At 39.8% G+C, this 19,715-nt stretch overlaps 1 protein-coding gene across 9 annotated transcripts in view; it reads left to right on the forward strand.

Moving 5' to 3' along the window:
• The window catches only part of LOC144511792 (nuclear transcription factor Y subunit alpha-like), a 49,273-nt gene extending 29,971 nt beyond the window's left edge, over window positions 1-19,302 (forward strand). For 2 of the 9 annotated variants that reach the window (XM_078242122.1, XM_078242128.1), the window contains 3 exons: window positions 2,912-3,060; window positions 4,242-4,415; window positions 6,016-6,381. In XM_078242122.1, the coding sequence (XP_078098248.1) occupies window positions 2,912-3,060; window positions 4,242-4,415; window positions 6,016-6,210 (518 nt within the window). In that variant the 3' untranslated portion in view covers window positions 6,211-6,381. Of the gene's footprint in view, window positions 1-2,893; window positions 3,061-4,241; window positions 4,416-6,015; window positions 6,470-7,814; window positions 7,858-14,226; window positions 14,269-16,556 lie in introns of those variants that run through there. The other 7 variants (XR_013500912.1, XR_013500911.1, XM_078242124.1 and 4 more) reach the window with 7 other exon arrangements.
• Window positions 19,303-19,715: the final 413 nt, after the last annotated feature.

Raw genomic sequence — 19,715 nt, forward strand, 5'->3', positions numbered from 1 at the left:
CATTGATCAGAATGCTATGAGTAAACAGCTTTGACTCAATCAGCTGATCTCCCTCCCCTTTCCTATCTGTCACTGTATAACTTCTGGTGGGTCTCTTGACCATATTTCTTTGAATAGCTGTTCATTTGAATTGTATGCATTTTTCCCTATAAATGTGTTATGAGCTGCTACTGTAAGTAAATGTTAGTTTCTCATGCGTTCTGATAAGAGTGAGCAATCATTAGCAGTGCACTTGTACCACGTACAGGCTCAAAACTGTTACGGCTTATACGTACTGGCTCCATTAGTTAGTTGCTTGATACGTGCTTTGAAATGCATTGTATGGCCAGTGGAGTAGTGATTAAAACCATGTTGCCAATGGATGAATTGGTGATCACTTGTGTACTACTTGGTGGAGTACATCATGAAATTCAGAACACTGTCAACCTTTATACAATTGGAATTGCGCTGTTCCCAAGTCAAACAATAAACAGAGCAGGGAAAGAATGCAGTCATGGCTTGAGATTTGATGTTGTCTTTGCTAATGGGGAGAATTGTTTGATGATCAGAATGGTGGTAAAGTATTGCAAAGCAAGTAGAAAAGGTGGATTTTTATAATTTTTAAAATCAGACTTTGAATGTCTTCAAGAAAAACAACAAGAACCTGTTATGCATTTTTGACCACAGGGCTATTTGAAAAGAAGGAATAATAAAATTAAAAGATGTGAAGGATAGAAAAGTAAAATTTGATAATCCCTGCTCTTTCAAGGAGCACCTTCAAAAGTAACACAATTTACTGCGGTCAGCAATGAGAAGCAAAAAGTAAAAGAATAAATGTGTAAAATTGTACATTAGGAAAGCAATTACGGATATTTAGACTACGTCAATTTTTGGAATTGACAATTAAGTTAACACTGGCTTTCACACTTTTCAATCCAGTTCGTATTGATTAGGGACTTTCCTCAATTGAATATGATGGTCAGTGGCACCCTTAATTTTCATATTGTTTCTGCTCAGCAAACCAAATGGCCAAAGGGTGTTCAGTCTCATCTCTTCAAATGGGATGGAACAGGTTTGCTGTTACCAGGGGTTGGAAACGCAGGAGGCTACAGATGTAATTTTCCAAGAAAGTCCTGTCAATGGTTCTGTGCACAACTGATCCAGTTTGCCGCAACAGCTTGATGTTAATTGAAGTGACGAGCCCTTCTCACATGATGCAGCTGCACCTCAACTGTGCCACAGTTTTCCCCCGCCCTGCATCTTATTTGAGAGGATTTCCTGGGTACAGCAATTACAGGAAAGTTGGTTAGCGAGGAATATATGTACAAATGGAATCTGTCTGATATTCTCATATTAATTGTTTCCAGACTACCCAAAAGCCCCAGGCGCAGGAACAAGAAAACCTGCTTCGTTATTCTTGCATCAACGAATGCACTAATGAGTCTCCATTTGTTTTGCATGAGGACATCTTGTTATTAACACCTAGCAGAATTTGCTTGCTTTGTATGTTTCTAAATCACACTGAAAATTTGTTACAATAACGACGCCGCCTTTGCAATTGTGGGTGTGTCAAACCAAGGTTTCACACTGCTAGTGTGAAATGCTGATTCGAGGCTGGGAGCTTCCCTACATTTTGGGGGAAGGGGAGAATTGAAGGACAGACCACCCCATGTAGTGTCATGGTTCTTGGCAGCTAGCTGCAGAAAAATACAGCTGGTGAGGAAAAAGTGATTAAAAATAAAAAGTCAGAGGTAGGATTGGGTGGAGAGAAGGTCAGCATTGTTGTTGTAGCCTTTATGGACCACGCTCGCACTACAGGGTACAGGAAATTGTGCAATGCTAACTATTGGGAGTGGCAGCATTTTGCTGTTCCTCCAGTTCTTATTTAGGAAAAGTTTCAACATTTAATTGGAATTCTAAAAGTTCAAGCAAAAGATGAAGTGATAAGCATTGACATTTACTGCAGACTATTTAAATGAGTTATATGCATTATTCAGAGCTGCCATTTTGTTATTGGCTAAAATATCTGAATACGATCTAATGTGCTGAGTTAAAGCAATCATGAATCAAGCTTCCTGCAGCAAGCCATTACTCACTTTCTAATATATATATGCGAACGGATATAAACATTTAGATTAGAAAGCAAAAATCACTCCATTACAAATAGGGCTATTAATTTTAACTTGGTAAACTCCAAAGATAAAATACAATGTGTTTCTTGTAATTCGCTTTAAATTTCCACAAAAATCTGTCATGTCCTGTCTCTTCCTCCAGTCCTTTATTGGGTCTTTTTTTTCAGTCAGTAAGGCAAGCAGCCTTTTCACAGGTCTCTACGATACCGTTTTAAGCCAAATGGATCAGGGTAACATACCCTCCAATTCATTTTTTTTTACTTCTCTGGAAAGTATCTAATTTGACTAATGCAATCCCAAAGCATGAGATTGGGAGCTTACCCCATGTTTGATCATAAAATTTAAGCCCAAAAATTGCTAAATTCACACTATGTCATATATGACCACAAACTCTGCGAAAAACGCACATGGAAGCCAGATTATGAGATTGGACGTTGATCGCAACAGGATTAAAGCATATTAGCTACATATTTTAAAATCTGGACCATTTTTATTTGCTATGTTCTCTGCTTTGCATTACTTTTAGACCAATTTTATTAAAGAAATAAACCTTTCTGTGCCAGTTTGCTTTTACATTTATGCTTTTTACTCGAGGTTTAAAAGATATTTATTGTTTTCTTGAAAAGTGAAGGGATTAATCTTGTTCCTTTCATTTTTCTTTTTCCCTCTGTTCTCTCTCACATCTCTCTGTCTCAATCCTCATCTCTGTTTTCACTCTGCCCTCTTTTTGTTTGTCTCCTTTTTGTCTTCTCTTGTCTTTCTCTTTGTGTTACGTGCTAAAGTTGCAGTCCCTGTTACAGGCATGATCACGATTCCTGCTGCCAGCCTTGCTGGGGCCCAAATTGTCCAGACGGGAGCCAGCACAAGTACCACAAATAGCAGCCAAGGCACTGTAACGGTAACACTACCAGTTGCTGGAAGTATGGTCAATGCGGGCGGTATGGTGATGGTAAGTCTAATTTGGTGCAATCCTCTGAATAGATCGCAACGTTTGCAGAATATTTATTCCTCAAATCATAGCGAGGCCTGTTTAAAATAACAAATATCAGATTCTACCCTTGAAACAAATACATTTTGAACCACTGGTTATCTTCTAACTTGTGTGACAAAGATGTATCAAGCTGTAAGATGGTAGGACATGAGTTCCTATCCATGGTTCTCTTCTCTCATCCAATCATTAGTCAACCTAAATAGGCAATGTACGAATTAAAGATATAGCGATACTTCAAGTGAAGGCATGGGGGAGTTTCAGCTATGCTATATGTGCTGGCTGTCCTGCTTGCCTTAAAGTAAACCAGACCTGTTGTGAGTTATAAGCACAGGCAAGTTGCCCACCCACTGACCCCTTGTTTTTCTGTTTTCTAATTATGAGTAGTGTAGTGTGAAAAATGTACATTGCCACATAATCATTAATGTCACCTTCTCTGAAAATCTCTCTTGTATACAGTTTTCATTGTTCCTTACTTCCTAACACCTCTATTGTCTCTTGGCACTGTCCATGAAGATTTATAGTCTACTCATGAGCTAATACCAGCTTGAGCAAGCTGCTTAAGGCATGACATTTCAATATTCCAAACATGTGCAGGTTAGGTTGATTGACCATGCTGAATTGCCTCTTAGTGTCCCAGGATGTGTGGGTTAGGGGGATTAGTGTGGTAAATATCTGGGGATATGGGGATAGAACCTGGATAGGATGTTCTATCGGAGAGTCGGTGCAGGCTCAATGGGCCGAATGGCCTCCTTCTGCAATGTAGCGATTCTATGATACCATTATCCCAGCAAACCATTGACAGGTGTCCCCAACGGCTTGTTAATATTTTGCCTTGTTGGCATAAATCTGCATTTTATCATTTCATAATGCTGTACTGGAAAGCCTCTTGCTATAGCTTCGGGTTTGCTGAGGAAATGGTACTACATTTCTTATAGAATTAACAGGAACACCTCTTGTTTGTGTCACCTAGGCTGTGGTATAACGCAACTTTGAGGTTTGCTGGTTTTCATAGGATACACTAACTTACTAAACCATGGAAGGTGTATAGTATACATAACATTGCAAAATTAGTCATCTATACTGGAGAGTAAGCTACCGTATCAATTTTTACAATGGCTTTTTTATGATAACTCATGCAGATGGTACCAGGGGCTAGTACAGTTCCAGCTATGCAGAGAATCCCTTTGCCAGGTGCAGAGCTACTGGAAGAAGAACCGTTATATGTAAACGCCAAACAGTATCACCGAATCTTAAAAAGGCGACAAGCAAGAGCCAAACTAGAGGCAGAAGGCCGGATTCCAAAAGAAAGGAGGGTAAGTAACATAGCACGATGGTCTCAAAGGATATGGGGGGAAAGGCAGGATCAAGCTATTGAGTTGGATGATCAGCCATGATCATAATGGAGCAGAACAGGCTCAAAGGGCCGAATGGCCACCTCCTGCTCCTATCTTCTATGTCTGCCTTCTTGACATGAATAAAATTTTACCGTAATCAATTGTTTTTAGCTAAATAACCTTTTTGCGGTGATTTAACTATATGCCATATTTTTACTAGTGTATGTTCTGGTAACAACATGTTAATAGCCCTATTTTAGAAGACGGGGGGGGGGGGAAAAGCCTATTTGGTCTATGCTTTATTTTCTTGCATTTTATGCCTAAATTACTAACTTGAATCTCTTTGCAGCTGGAATCTACATACATTTGCTTAAAAAATAATTGTCAGTTGTTGATAATTTTATTTAATTTACATTCCGAATGCATGAGCAATGAAACTCTCAGCTCTTTAGAATTATCCAAAAACGACACCATGTTTTAATCTTACCTCTTCTGGCCACTCAGTGTTAGAGAGGCTGAAGTTTACCTGGCGCTATACTGCAGCAGAGAGAAATAAGTTAACTCTATTCATTTTACATTGAATCGGGCCTCCTTCTGCACTGCAGGGAACCTGTGGATGGCACAGAAACTGGCCAGTTAGTCCAACTGGTATATGCTGCCACATGAACCCCCTTCCACATGACATGAGCCGCCTCCTATTTGTGAGAAATCTTTCCAACCAGCTGCCAATAGGCCAGATTTTCTATGATGTCCCCCTTCTTGTTAAATATTACTCCAAATGATACCTTGCACTAAAACTGGAAATGTGGGAAGGATACAGTTAAAGAGTGATTGGAAGTAAATCCTCTTTATCCAAAAGCTTGGTCTCTGCTCTTAAGGAAAATGATTCTAGCCCTATACACGTTTCTTTAAGTTGGTAAACTAAGCAAGTAATTTGCTACAAGGGAGAGACAGGGCCTTGCATTGAGACTGTACAGGGTGCAGGAGGTTGTTTGCCTTTGTCAGTGGGGGTCGGTTAGCCCAGCTGGCTAATGGCTAGAGTATGTTGCAGAATTACACCAATGACATTGCTTCAATCCCTGTACTAGGTGGTCCATGGAGACCTGCCTCCTTGCCTTGCCTCGTGCTTGGTGCAGAGTAGTTCCCCTTGAGCTATATAACCACTTGTTTATTTCTTACCAAGAGATACCTATGGTCCCTCGTGACTATGGCTAATCATCTGTGTTTGACATACCAAGCAGGATCTCACCCACCCAGCCCACAATCGACAATTTAAAATACATATGAATACTTAAATAGCATAATGTGAAAGTAACTGCGGATAATTTTAAGTAAATGCATTTTATAATGTGTGTGAAAAGGAAGTTAATTTGTATGACATGACCATCTCGGCGATGCTCCAGTGCTTTTTTGGTCTTGGGAACCTCAGTCCAGTTATGGTGTGTAAAAGCAGCCTGCAAAGCCCAAAATCTGACTTCAATCTGCTGGTGTTCAGTAGACTATTCTTTTGAGTTGAAGTTGTCTTATTGTAACCGTTCATTTATTGTTGTACCTGTAGCTTTTTTTTTCTTTTTTACAGAAATACCTTCACGAGTCACGTCATCGCCACGCAATGCAGCGAAAGCGTGGAGAAGGCGGGCGCTTTTTTTCTCCCAAGGAGGGTGATGAGATTGTAAGTCTTGTTTATCTAGATGGAAATGTTACGAAACAAAGGTTTATACTCTCCAGCAATGGCCCTCAAACCTCTACTGGCCCACCTAATCAAAAGATTTAGAAAGCTTCTACTTTCTCACTGTCTATACATGTTGACATTGGTAATATTACTTAAACATATTTACTCCTATTGTGACTTTGACCATTTTGAATAGTGTACATGCTGTGTGATTTACAGTAATTTCTACGGTTCCTAAGTAAATTAAACATCAAGTCTTGACAAAGCTTTTCTAAATGATGTGTTGTGTGCTCTTTTTTAAAACTTCCTTTTGCAGGAAATAAACCAATGCCAACCGGCATAGGAATAAACTTTCATTTGGAATATTCAAACTGTATTCATTGAGAATGGCCCATGTTACATTTTACAATTTGAGAATCATTGCTACAAAGGTTGAACTGAAGAATTTAGCTGTTACGAAGGAACAGTATGGATTCACATGAAGATACCATTGCCCATTTACATTGCAGCAGACCCTTATCTGTGGTGCAGTGTTTCTGCAGGGCGCATAATCACTTGAATAGCCCTATCCCTGTAGCTTATCAGACCTTTGCCGCGGCATTATATTAAACAGATCCTATACAAACCTGTGAAAGATCATTCCTCTATAGGTAATGATACCCCAGTCATTGATCACTAATGTTACTGTTATCGAGTATTAAGGCAGGGTGCTTTGTTATAAGCAGGCACTGGCATCAAAAGTATTCAGTGAAACATGATTTAAAAATCTATATTTTGAAGAGGAAGTCTCATTTTCAAGAGGCTCATTATTAATTAGTCTATTGAGAATTTATACCTACCTCGCTTCCCTTTGATTTCTGCCAGTTGTGATGTTTATTTTATGTAAACAGTGAAAGTTGAAGATTTTTCCTGGGATGGTTGAGAGGTGCTGGTTTGAAGGCATTGCTGATCCCACCACCAAAAGAATTGAACTCGCATTCAATCCTGGATTATCATAGAAGAATAATTTCAGTTGACATTAATACAACTCCAACTGTTGGCTACCATACCACCTTAAAGAAGGTACTTCTAAGGTGCCATCCAGGCTTGTTAGTTAATCTCACCAGCAAATCTGCAATGGCCTGGCTGACTCTAAACCAAAAGATAGGCTGAAACAAAAACAGCATAGATCATCTGTAAGGAAGTATGTCCAGGGGTTATTTATAGGGTTAGCAGGTACTTGTAAATACTCTGCTTCTCCTGAGGTCAGAAAAATAATGTTTTTCTTGAATGTGACATTTGTGATACTTTGTGTGACAAACATTTTTCAACAGTTTTTTAATGATCAAGGCACAGCACAGGATAGAGCATCAAACAACTTTTCAAATTAATCATAATTCTTTGTGTGTTGTAATGACGATATACCGTAAAATTTTTATCCAGGCCTACTTTGAAAAGGTGCAATGTAAGCATCAGGGTCTATTGCTCTGGTAGTCGCTGTCTTAGTATAACCTCTCTGTTGTCCCTGACTTTGGCCTAGGTGTTAAAAACAAAATAAATTGTATATGCTGTCAACCTGAAATAAAAACTGTTAATACTGGAAATATACAGCAGGTCCGTCAGCATCTGAAGTAAAGATAGGTTAGACTTTTGAATAGAGTCCCATCATCAGAATTTGATTATTTTAAGCAATTAAACTTTTTTGATACTTTTTTCTTTTTATAAAGGTCATCTGAGTCAGGCTGTGAAAAGGCGTAAGACAGAGAAAAGGTGAGTGAAACAGCTCATAAATAGAAGGGAGTGTAGTGGAAGATAAATAAACATTTGAGTGGAACCAGCCAAATCTGAAGGCAGAATCTATGATAATGGGCTATGACTGACCAGAACAATATTAAGTTGATAAGCCCAGAAAGTTCAATGGATGGGGATGGTTGTGGCAGTGCACAGGAAGTCAGATTGTATGTTAAGTCATGTTGGCAATGTCGAGTAAAGGGGCTACTTGATCGGCACTCGACCCCCACATTAGAGGAGATTGAAAATTTTGATATTTAAAATAAGGTGTGCTAGATTTGATGAACTTCATCCAAACCACTGTCCCCCACAAGAGGAAAGCAATGCAGGAAGAAAGGATTTGACAGGCGTTGTAATTGCTATGATGGGCTTAAAGAAAAGAAAGACTTTGATTTTATGCAATACCTTTTACAACCTCAGGCGGTCCCAAAGCACTTTACGGGCAATTAAGTACTTTCTGAATGTGTATTCACTGTCAGTAGGTAATGCAGCAATCAATTTGCACACAACAAGCTCCCACAAATAGCAATGTGATAATGACCAGCTAATCTTTTTATGATGATTGAGGGATAAATACTGACCAGTAACCAGGGATAACTTGCCAGCTCCTCCACAGAGAAGTGCTATCATCAAAACACATGATTTCCCGTCTCAGTTTTCCAGGTGGAAATGCCCCTCCGATAATACATTCACTTTTTATCACCTCAGGAGCTCTTCCATGGGTATTTTAATTTTGAAATGTCAGCCATTGCTCAGTGGGTAGCATTTTCACCTCTGAATCAGAAGGTTGTGGATTCAAATCCCACTTCCGATCCTTGAGGACACAAACATAGGTGGACGTTTTAGTGTAGTACTGAGAGGATGCTGCACTGTTGAGAGGGGCTGTCTTTTGGATAAGACCAAAGGTCCCCGACTGCTCTTTTAAGTGGATGCATAAAATCCACTAGAAACAAAACTCTTGGCAGAGGACAAAGAATTAATCAAACCAGGGAAGGAAATTGGACTTGAGATGGTGTGTTTTCACATCAGAAGAAAAAAATACAACTAATTGTGAGCATTCATAGAATGGAACATAGGGAAGTGACTTGGCCCATTGAGTTTGCACCAATGAATTCAAATGTTGAACATAGATCCAAATTGAAGAACTATGGAAAAGAGCAGGCAAGTGAGACTAATTGAGATAACTCTTTCAAAAGAGCTAGCACAAGCATGATGGACTGAATGGTGGCTTCCTACGCTGTGTGATTTTATAAGATAACAAGGTATATATATTCGGTAAGATGAGAAAAAATTAAAAAGTGGTTCTGGTATCTGTTTCTGTGTGTGAAATTTGGGGACAAAGTATAAAGTGGCTTTATGACTTGGGAGATTGGAAGCGCATTGAGGAAGATATCCAGATGAAATCAATGATTAGTTGGGAAATAATGGTGTGGTGTTCAATAACAGCATCAGGCCAAAGGCAAAGACCAAGAAGAGAGTCAGATTGTTGCTGTGAAATCTCAGCCGGGTTGATGTTATTACATCTTCCACAGATTCTGAATATCGATCTTTTACTTTAATGATGAATATTGGAAAGTGTATTTTTTCCCCAAGTAAGAGTTGCAAAAATCTTTTTCCTTAATTCAAAGCGAGTTACTGAACTTTGTTCTTCCTGTGAAATTAGGTCAGCTGGCTTATTTTAATGTTAAACATTCTTTCATGGAGCATGTCATCTAACTCAGCTATTTACAGTATACTGTGAAGCTGGTTCATGCAGCTGTGAGGGACTATATTTAGTTATCTATGATTCTTTTAATGTAATTTATTGAGTTTTGATGTCAGATGGAATTCTGATTTTTGTCTCACCTGAAATGACTGGCTGCTATGGATGGAGGTTTTATGTAATTCACACGGACACCCTGTTGTGTCAGTGATGAGCAGGATCATTATTCAGTGCCTAGTTTCTCCCATCAGTGAAATTTCTTTCTTCTTCAGAGGAAGTTCAGTACCCCTCTGCTTGGTTCCAATATCTGTTTAGCACCATCTGTTCTTTATACCCAGGTCTTAATTAGGCAGAATAAATGCCTGTATTTCACCTGTATATGTCAGTGTAGATGCATTGGATTGGAAGGTATAAATTTAGTTCAGTATCAAATAGACTGAAGATGTGAGAATCTTACAAGAGCCCAGTATGCAGTCTAGCATATTGAGGGTTAATTGTTAGATCTGGACTACATTATCTTGGTAAGAGTTTTACAACACCAGGGCATCTCCACATCATGACTACATTATCTTTACCAGGGCAGTAAAGAAAAGACACATATTTTGGTTGGTTTGCTTCCAGCAGCTTTGGGCCATTTGAATGATAAAAAAGATTTAAAAATCCCAACCTTGACAGTTCATTAAAGATTTTTTTAAAAAATTTTTTCATGTGGACATCACAGGCTAGGCCAGCATTTTTATTGCCCATCCCGAATTGTCCTTGAGAAAGTGGTGGTGAGCTGCCTTCTTAAACCACTACAATCTGTATAGTACTGTTAGGGAGGAAATTCCAGGATTTTGACCCAGTGACAGTGAAGGAATGGTAATATATTTCTAAGTCAGGACGGTGTGTGCCTTAGAGAGGAAATTTCAGGTGGTGGTATTTCTGTGTATCTACTGCCCTTATCCTTCCAGAGATCACAGAATTGAAAGGCAGTGTTGAAGGAGCCTAGGTGAAGACTAGCATCTCAGTGGCAGAGATTAAATAAATTCCACTTTTAACTATCTACGTGGATTAAAAGCAGTGCCACAAGTATCTGGTCAACAATGAATTGAAGTGGCAAGGTTGAAAATGCAGAGGAATCTAAGAGAGGCGAGAGCATATCCGTGTGTCTGGGGAAGAAAGAACAGATTTATGTATCCATGAGAAGACAATGTAGGCTAAAAGAAGCTATGTTATGGGAAAAGGGATGATACCAGCACCAAGCTGACGCGGCAAGCACAAATCAAAAGTAATGACAACATAAACTATAATTGCCAGAAGAAGCTGTGCTACTTGCAAGAGTGGTGAATGGCTCTCCAGTGGATTCAGCGCATTATTTGGTACATATTACCGTAATTAAGCCTAGCCTTATTTCAAGAAAGGGGGTTGCCTTTGAACTGCTAGTGAACGACTATAAATGAGATAAAGAGATATGGGTGGAGAAGCTGATACAATTAGTGAGTGGTAACGTGCTTCACATTTAGCTCCATTGGATACTTGGATATGATAGAATTAACCCATGTGAACTCTCCCCAATCCCGCCATTATTTTGTAAGTGCCCAGTTATCACATCCTTTATAATAGATTCTAACGTTTTTCCCTACCACTGAGGCTTACAGGTCTGTAGTTCTCTGTTTTCTCTCTCCCTCCTCCTTAAATAGTGGGGTTATTTTTGTTACCTTCCAGACTGCAGGCATCAGAATTCATAGAATTTTGAAAGATGATCGCCAATGCATCCCATCATCTCTTGTGTAACCTCTCCACAACAATGTCTTTCAACTCTGGGATGTAGACTTTCAACCCCATTATTTCCCTAGCACTACTTTTTTACTAATACTAATTTCTTTTAGGTACTCTTGGCTCTCCAATATTTTATGGAGATTTTTGAAACTTACCCTGTGAAGGTAGACAGAAAATATTTGTTGAGTTTCTCTGCCATTTCATTATTACATAGAAACGCGTAGAATCCCTACGGTGGAGAAGGAGGCCATTCGGCTCATGAAGTCTGCACTGACTCTTCGACAGAACATTCCACCAAGACCCAGCCACTGCCCTATTCCTGTAACCCCAAGGATTTACCATGGCCAATCCCCTAACCTAGATATCTTTGGACATTAAGTGGCAATTTAGCATCGGAAATCCACCTAACCCGCACATCCTTGGACTGTGGGAGGAAACCGAAGCACCCGGAGGAAACCCATGCAGACACGGGGAGAACGTGCAGACTCCGCACAGTCACCCAAGGCTTGAATCGAACCCAGGTCCCTGACGCCGTGAGGCAGCAGTGCTAACCACTGTGCCACCGTGCTGCCGTTATACCCATTATAAATTTATCATTCTCTGCCTGTAACTGGCCCACATTTGTCTTTACAAACCTTTTCCTTTTTACATGCCTGTAGAAGCTTTGGCGGTCTGTTTTTATGTTCCTCGCCAGTTTACTTTCATATTTGATTTTCTCTTTCTTTATCAATTGTTCTCCTTCACTAAATTTTAAAATGTTCCCAATCTTCAGGCTTGCTACTTTTTTGGCAGCTTTACATTCTTCCTTTGATCTAATAGAATCTTTAACTTCTCTTGTTAGCTGTGATTGAATCATTTTTCTTGCTGGCTCTTTGTACCTAAAGGGATGTAAATTTGTTGCAAATGTTATCATGGTGGAGGAAGGAGGTGTGCTGCTGTCCCCCACATTCTCGGCTGCTTTCACATGGCAGTTGTATCACCAAGTGAAAGGTGAGGTGCCTGCATCCTCAAGAGTTACCTCATCCGGTACAAGGATTAAATCCTTGCTGCATTATTCTGAATCATGTTGTTAGCTAACTGAGCTGTGCAGCACCTACCCTGGGCCACATTAGTTTTGCAAAAATGCAAAATACAACAATCCAGGAACTTAAAAGATATCGGGCTGAGTTTGATGTGGATGGCAGTGGCCCTGATGGCAGGCTGGAAAGCCTGGGGCAACCCCACTTCAGCCGTTTCTGAGAGACCCGACCCAATTCTTCGCCCTCAGGCAATTAACTGCCTGATGTCAGGGCTTCTGCCCCTTTGAGCACAGATATTTCACCTCCAAAAGCTACCAGCTGGTTTGAGGGCTGACAGCTCTTCAATGCAAGCAGTGCCGGCAGGAGCAATGACCACTGCTGGGACTGCACCCAGAACAGAGCAGCTTCTTGGACACTGCCCTTAACTACGTAAATGAGGTTCAGCTTTTCAGGCCCAGTCCAGCAGAGCTTGTTGCGGAGGGGAAGTCATTGGTACGGGGAGGAGTGCCCTCAGGGAGGTCACCACCTCTCAGTGATGGGGAAAAAACACTTCAGCTTCCCTAATTTTTCTCTGCGTGGACAGGCCATCCACGACCTTCCCCACCACTGGGTATGTTGCAGTCAGTAAGACAATGGGCACTTCATCCCCCACCTTCCCTTCTGATTCTATACATCCCCCATTTCCTGCCCACTTCTGTGGACCAGGTTAAATTCCACCCATCCGTTGTCTCTGAAAGCACCTTTCTTCAAACCTTTCAACAAGATAGTATGTTTTAAAGACTGAGCTGTAATAGTGCCTCAAAATAGCAAAATACGGGCAATTTGGATTGTGGACTTAAAAGAATAAGGGGAAGAGTCAGAGAGAGGTAGCTTAGAATGGGTAAACGGAGTACAAAACGACTGATTTGGCAGCTCCCGACAAACAAAGGGAATGCTAAAGGTCCAAAAGGACTCTGGAAGAGGAAGTGGAAGCGCTGTGAAGAAAGAGCGGAGAAATGAAGATAACAAAAAAAGAGCTGAACATCGTGTCAAACTTGGCGAGGATGTCAAAAGAACAAATTGTTTGGAGTGATAAAGAGAGAAGGTTAGACAGAGAATGTAAAAACCTAGCAGGTGTACCGTTGAACAACATTGGTGCTAGAAGGACAAAAGGGATCAGAAGAAATTGAAAGGGAACAGGCTCCCACCCATTGAGCAAATTTGAGGATTTCTTTCTGATAGAAAAAAGAACGTAATTTATTAAAATTGGCAAAATTTGATTGGAAACTGAAAACCAGAGTAGTTTTGATATAGACGTGCAAATGCTGGAGAGAGAAATCAGTCAAGACAATGCATAAAAAACTGCCCATGATAGAGAGGATGAATCGCATCACATGGCAGCTATGGTGGAGAAAGTGACCATTGAGAAAGTAGAAATAATTTGACAAAGGGTTTTTACCCAACGCATTAACCCACAATTTATTTTCAGGACTGACTGATCTGCTGTATATTTCCAACATTGTGTAACTGTTACCTAATTAACCTGGCCTATTGTCAGCTGCATGTTATGTAACTTTGTATGCATTAATAATAGAACATGTAGATATGTGAGCATGTATGAAATGCAGTATCGATAAGGGAAAATCCTATCATACGTTTCTTGAAATTATGCAGTTCACCTTGTCATCTCTCCCACTTTTGAATGTACACAGTAAAAGGGAAAATATTGAAAGCTGTACATAAACCGACAATACAGTTTATTTTCTTCACCCTCAAGTTATATCCTTGTGTGAAATGTAACCCTAAGAATTTGTTGAAAACCAGCTCTTACAGTTGTCGCCTGTGATTTCTGTGATATTTATTTGTATATTTATATTTATTCAACAGCCTGAATGATTTCTGGGTAGGCTGTAGAAAAAAACAAAAAAGGTAAAGTATTATTCTGTTACATTTTCAGAGTGGTGTAGGGAGTACCACCTTCACCCTGCACTCTGAGATTTTCCTCACTAAAGTTCCCCAACAGTGTAATTTCAGTCAAGGTAGTATGGACAATAGGGCAAGTAGAATGACAAATCTATGTTCCTGCACACATTTGAACTTGTTAAAGTCATCAAATTACAGAGTCTATCCCTTTGCCTACAGAAAACTTATCACACTTACATTTTTGATCTGGGACCCTTATCCAGAGTCCACATTAATATAACTGCTCATTGCCCCTGATTTGAGGCAGTGCATATAGCATTTAGTAAACTGAAAGGACCCCAGTACTCTAATCTGGAGAGAAACCAATTTTAATAAGTGCTTCTTTTCGTGGTAAACCAACAAGCTAGCACTTAGCAAAACAACACGTCTGTAGACCTTTCTCCCTCAGTCAGTGGCTTTGCTTTTGTTGCTGACATTTTCTGGTCTTGATTGTTGCTGTCTGATCTCTGTCCCTGGATGCTATCTCAGCTTGACACCCCACTTAGAAGAAATTGAACAATAGTAGCAGCATTTCACGGTACTGCTCACACAAACTAAACAAAAAGTAAAATACTGCAGATGTTGGAATTCTAAAAGCAAAAACAGAAAAGGCTGAAAATGATCCACAAGTATGGCAGCATCTGTAGAGTGTTGACCTCAGTCAACATATCGGGTCACAAATTGTTCTTCGATCCGAAGGAAGAGTTTTGCAGCTGAAACATTGATTTCTGTTTCTTGACAGATGTTCCCTGACCTCAGTATTTCCAACTCTTTCTGCTTTATGTTTTCACATGTACTGCAGCAGTTTGTTTGCTCCAACAATATAAACTGTGGTATTGTGTTTGTTAGTGACGCATGGTATCAGCCATCTTGAATATGTTGTGCTGAGATCATTAATAATCCACTAAAGATTTTGAGATATTGGATTGACTTGGATTAATGTGGGTGGATGATAAAATGGGAGACTTTATCACAACGGTATTATAAAATATCAATGAAGTGTTTGAATGTGATGGAAAGCCTTGCAGAGTTTTCTTTTCATTGAGAAGCCAAGATTGACAGTCAGCACCCCTATGAGACTCCACTAAGATTGAAAAGATTTAAGAGAACAGGTGAATGAAACAGTTATTAGGTGATAGGTGAATCCAAGCCTTGATTTTAAAAAGCTGGAAGATTGTACAGAGGAGGTAGAGAGAGAGGGAGGAAAGTAGTTAGCGCAGTTTTGATCGTGTTACATTAGGAAAACATGACAAGTCTTGATTGTAACAGTTGAAAGGTAAGGTAGTGAATGCAAGATGATACATGTATGTCTGAGGAAAACTTCAGAGCACTGACCAGAGTGACACTGATGTAATAAAGAAAGGACAGGAAAAGTCTTGATAGAGTTTGGTGTGCAGAGGTGAGAAATGGTCCACTTATCAGATAACAAGAGGTATTAAAGCCTCCTGAGGTATGGAAATGTTCAGGTCTTGGACTGACTTAGCTACCGTAGAATGTTGAGTTCCTGGAGGAGAGGGGGGGGGCGGGGGGATGGAATCTGGGACTCCTGGAGGCAGACACAGAAATGATGGAGATTTGCTAATTCTATTCAAAATCAGAGAAGATGGGCTAAGAAGGATTAACGATAGAGAGATCGAGATAAAAGCTGTTGGTTAGTTTTGCAAGAAACATGAAAAAGCCTTGAAAGGGAGATTTATGCTGTTAGGTCAAAGAACGTGGAAAGACTGCGGGAGAAATAGAGGTTGTTTTTAAGTGAGGAACTATAATCAAGAAGGTTGATCAAACATAGAATGAAATCTTCAGCTGTAGTGGATAAGCCACGATGTGGAGGTGACATTATGAAATGGAGCAGAGTAAGTTAAGTCAGAAGACAAAGTTACAAGGAACCCCTGAGTTAATAGAAAATGCAGTAAGAAGTTTAACAACATCTTACTGTGTTTACCCCAGTCCAACGCCGGCATCTCCACATCATTAATAGAAAATGCCAGAGAATTCACTAACAATTACGGCCCAGATAATGTTATTTCAGAGACATAAACTTGGGACAGATGATCTCTACAGTTCAGCTTATTCTCTGTCCTTATCCCTTCCCCATGAATAAACTATTTAGGCCCTTCAATTCAGGAAGAATATACAAATCTGTTGGGAAGCGTTATTTAACTAGTAGTCTTCTGAATCAATTGTTGCATCAAAGTTATTTGTGAGATACTTTTCAGAGACTTAAATTAATCTTTTCCATTTCCCCCTCTCTGCAGAAACACCAGCAGCAGAATGAAGAAATAGTAGGTCAGGTGATCAGGGTGGCCTAATCTTCTGCCTTATGCAAGTCTTTTGAAAGAAGCACCGGGTCAAATTGATGGTCTCTCCTCCTCTCTCTAGTATTCCTACATTGACTGCCTCGCCTGCATTCCTGAAACGGAGCTTTACAACAAAATGGTCTTCTCCAGGGGAAAAAAAACCTTTCCGTTGCAAATCTTTGAGAACTTAGACTAAAAAGATACTGATTGTGAATAATGGGGACAAAACCCACTTCAATAGATTAAAAAGGCTTTGGGTAACCATGCTTAGTCTAGATGGAGAAAACCAATTTTTGCAACTGCTTTCAGTGGTGATGGTATGTAGTCTAAAATAGCTTGGGATGGGGTGGAGGGGGGAGGGTAGGGGGAATCCCTCCTGATGCTTTGTCCACTTTTAGAGAGTTGGCAGAGGTCAAAAGTGTAGTGTTCTATAAATTTATCAAAGACTTCTGGGGTAGGGGTGTTGGGTGGGTGGGGAGGGGAAGATACAAGCGGAATAAAGTTACCTTGTAATGGCTGAGGGGAGGGGTTTATCTGATTCATTTGGTATGTTATTATGAAACTTAAATGATTTTGTATTTTTTCCAGTGTTTGTTAATTGAGATAATGTACAAGTGCATTTTTTTTAAATTTTCATTGTGTACCCAATGCAAATACTCAGTAAAATGTAGCAGAAACACTGCTTCCTGAGAGACAGTAAACCATTTTGAAAGATAAACAATTTATTTTACAAAAATGGTGGTAAGTTAGATGCAATTTCAGTGCTTAAAATATGGTTGTAAGGCAGCAACAAAAAAAAAAGGGGGTGACAGAATGTGTTGCAAAATAGTAAGTGAGGGCTAACACTTGAACCGTACCAACCAGATGTTCCAACGTTTGATCACTGGTCCATCCTAAGATGAGTGATCCCAGTCAGGTGAGCAATAGACTGTAAACTTGGGCTGTTGAGGTGGTGGGCGAGATCTCAAAACATTAAGGTAGGGTTGCTGCTCCTTCTCGCCATCGTCATGGCTTCTAGAAGGTACGGGTGTCAAGAGAGGACAAGCCACTGACTCCCTCCACAGCTGAATGACATACCATTGTGTAGCATCTCAGCCCTTGCATGAAAAACTGACAAATTTGGTTTGATCATAGAAGTGTGCTGCTGATAATTAGACCATACACATGTTGGTGCTTTAGGAGACTTTTTATGGGCTGGGGAGATATGTTACAAAAAAAATGGTACTTAGTCAAATTTTTCTCATTTTAAAAGATTACTCTTCTCCCCTCCCACCCCTGAGAAAACTGTTGCATGGGTTTTAATCCTATTTTTAAAACAAACACTATGCACTATGTAGCAGGATACAAATTAAATCTAACCATAAAATACAATTTCCTCTAGTGTTACTGTACTTTGGTTGCAAAGTGGAATTTATTTTACTGTTTTGGCATATGCCAGTTACTGCCCTCTCGTTAAGAATGTCCTTTTCTACATGAAGAGGAAGTCCATTGCATTCAAAAGCATCATTTGGCTTACATTTTATTTTTTTTCTTTAAAAATATCCTTTTTTCACCCAGCACTTGTATTCAAATCCAGCAGGAAGAAAAGTGAAGTTCAATTTTGCCTTGGGCTCTCGAGCTGTGTTAAAACACAGGACTTTGGCTTCTGAGGATTGAGTTCAAATTGCCTGCTGGATGATGCCAGTGTGTTAGAATAAAATCCTTCCACATCCATGTAGATAAGGAAACAAAGAGCTGCCCTCTGGTGTGTTTGTTCAACATACTAAAAAAATACACATGGCAGTCTTCATGTAGCACTTGATCCTGGCCTGGTCCTTCAGTGTGTGTGTTGGAAATGCAGTATTTGTTTGGTCAGAAGGTAAATCCAAGCTAGACAGCAAAAAAAGTGTTTCTGTCTACCAGCTATGGAACAGATTTCAAATGCAACCTGTAAACTGGATGCAAGTCTCATAAAATAATCCTAAATTAAATGAATTTAGGCATTCAATTGATTCATTTTCTAGTGAGCTCAAGTGCACAAAAAAAACCTGTGTGTATTAATTGGCCAACACGACGAGAACCATTGATGCTGGAATGAAAACATCATAGCTCTATTCCACATGATTCTCCACCAATGGACAATTAACGACAGGCATTAACACAAGTTTCTCCTAAAACAATCCTGGAAATTCCAAGCACATGTAAATTCTTCAGTGTTTGGGAATAAGGCACATTAATAAAGCAGAGACAAAAACCAGAAACTGCTGGAAAAATCTCAGCAGGTCCGACTGCACCTGCGGGGAGAGAATAGAGCCAACATTGCGAGTCTAGATAACCCTTCGGCTCTGACGAAGGGTCATCCAGACTCAAAACGTTGGCTCTATTCTCTCCCCGCAGATGCTGTCGGACCTGCTGAGATTTTTTTCCAGCATCTTGTGCTTTTGTTTCGGATTCCAGCATCCGCAGTGTTTTGCTTTCAATAAAGCACAGCTCATGGAACACCCCTGCATCCAGCCCCCACGCGTGCTTGACCAGGGCATTAAAGTGCAAATTGGAAGGAGCTTTGAAACAGCAATCAAACCCCCCCACAATTTCCAGATTCCTAATGCAGTACCTTCCACACACACACACCAGAAGAATCAGTCAAATAATTGCCTTTTTACCACCTGCATCAACTAACTTAAAACAGTGACTGAATCACAGAAACTCAGTCTTAAGGGCTTTGAATATCAGGTAGAACATTTTAATTGTTGCAGATATTATATAAGTCATGCCGATTATAAATATTTCAACCAATGCATTGAAATGAGTGCAACTTTTTGTATATAGGTTACAGATTTATAATTTTTATATACTGCATTTGGTTTATAAGCATGAATCTATGAATTTAGCTGTAGAAAAAAAAAGTACTGTGTACGTGGTTCAGCTAATAAAACCTTACCATTTTAGTATTTTAAAAAGACTTGTTTACATCTTGATAACCTTGGTTTAACACACATGGATGACATGTTAAAGTCGGTTTCCTGCAGTATCTGCTAATGTTGGATTTTTAGTGCAAACTGTAGCACTGGAGAATTGGTGTTTTATTTCCAATGGAAACATTTGGAACAGCAAACAAACTGGGATAACCGTAGGCTG

Source organism: Mustelus asterias, chromosome 25 (assembly GCF_964213995.1).
Source record: "Mustelus asterias chromosome 25, sMusAst1.hap1.1, whole genome shotgun sequence".
NCBI classification, from domain to species: domain Eukaryota; kingdom Metazoa; phylum Chordata; class Chondrichthyes; order Carcharhiniformes; family Triakidae; genus Mustelus; species Mustelus asterias.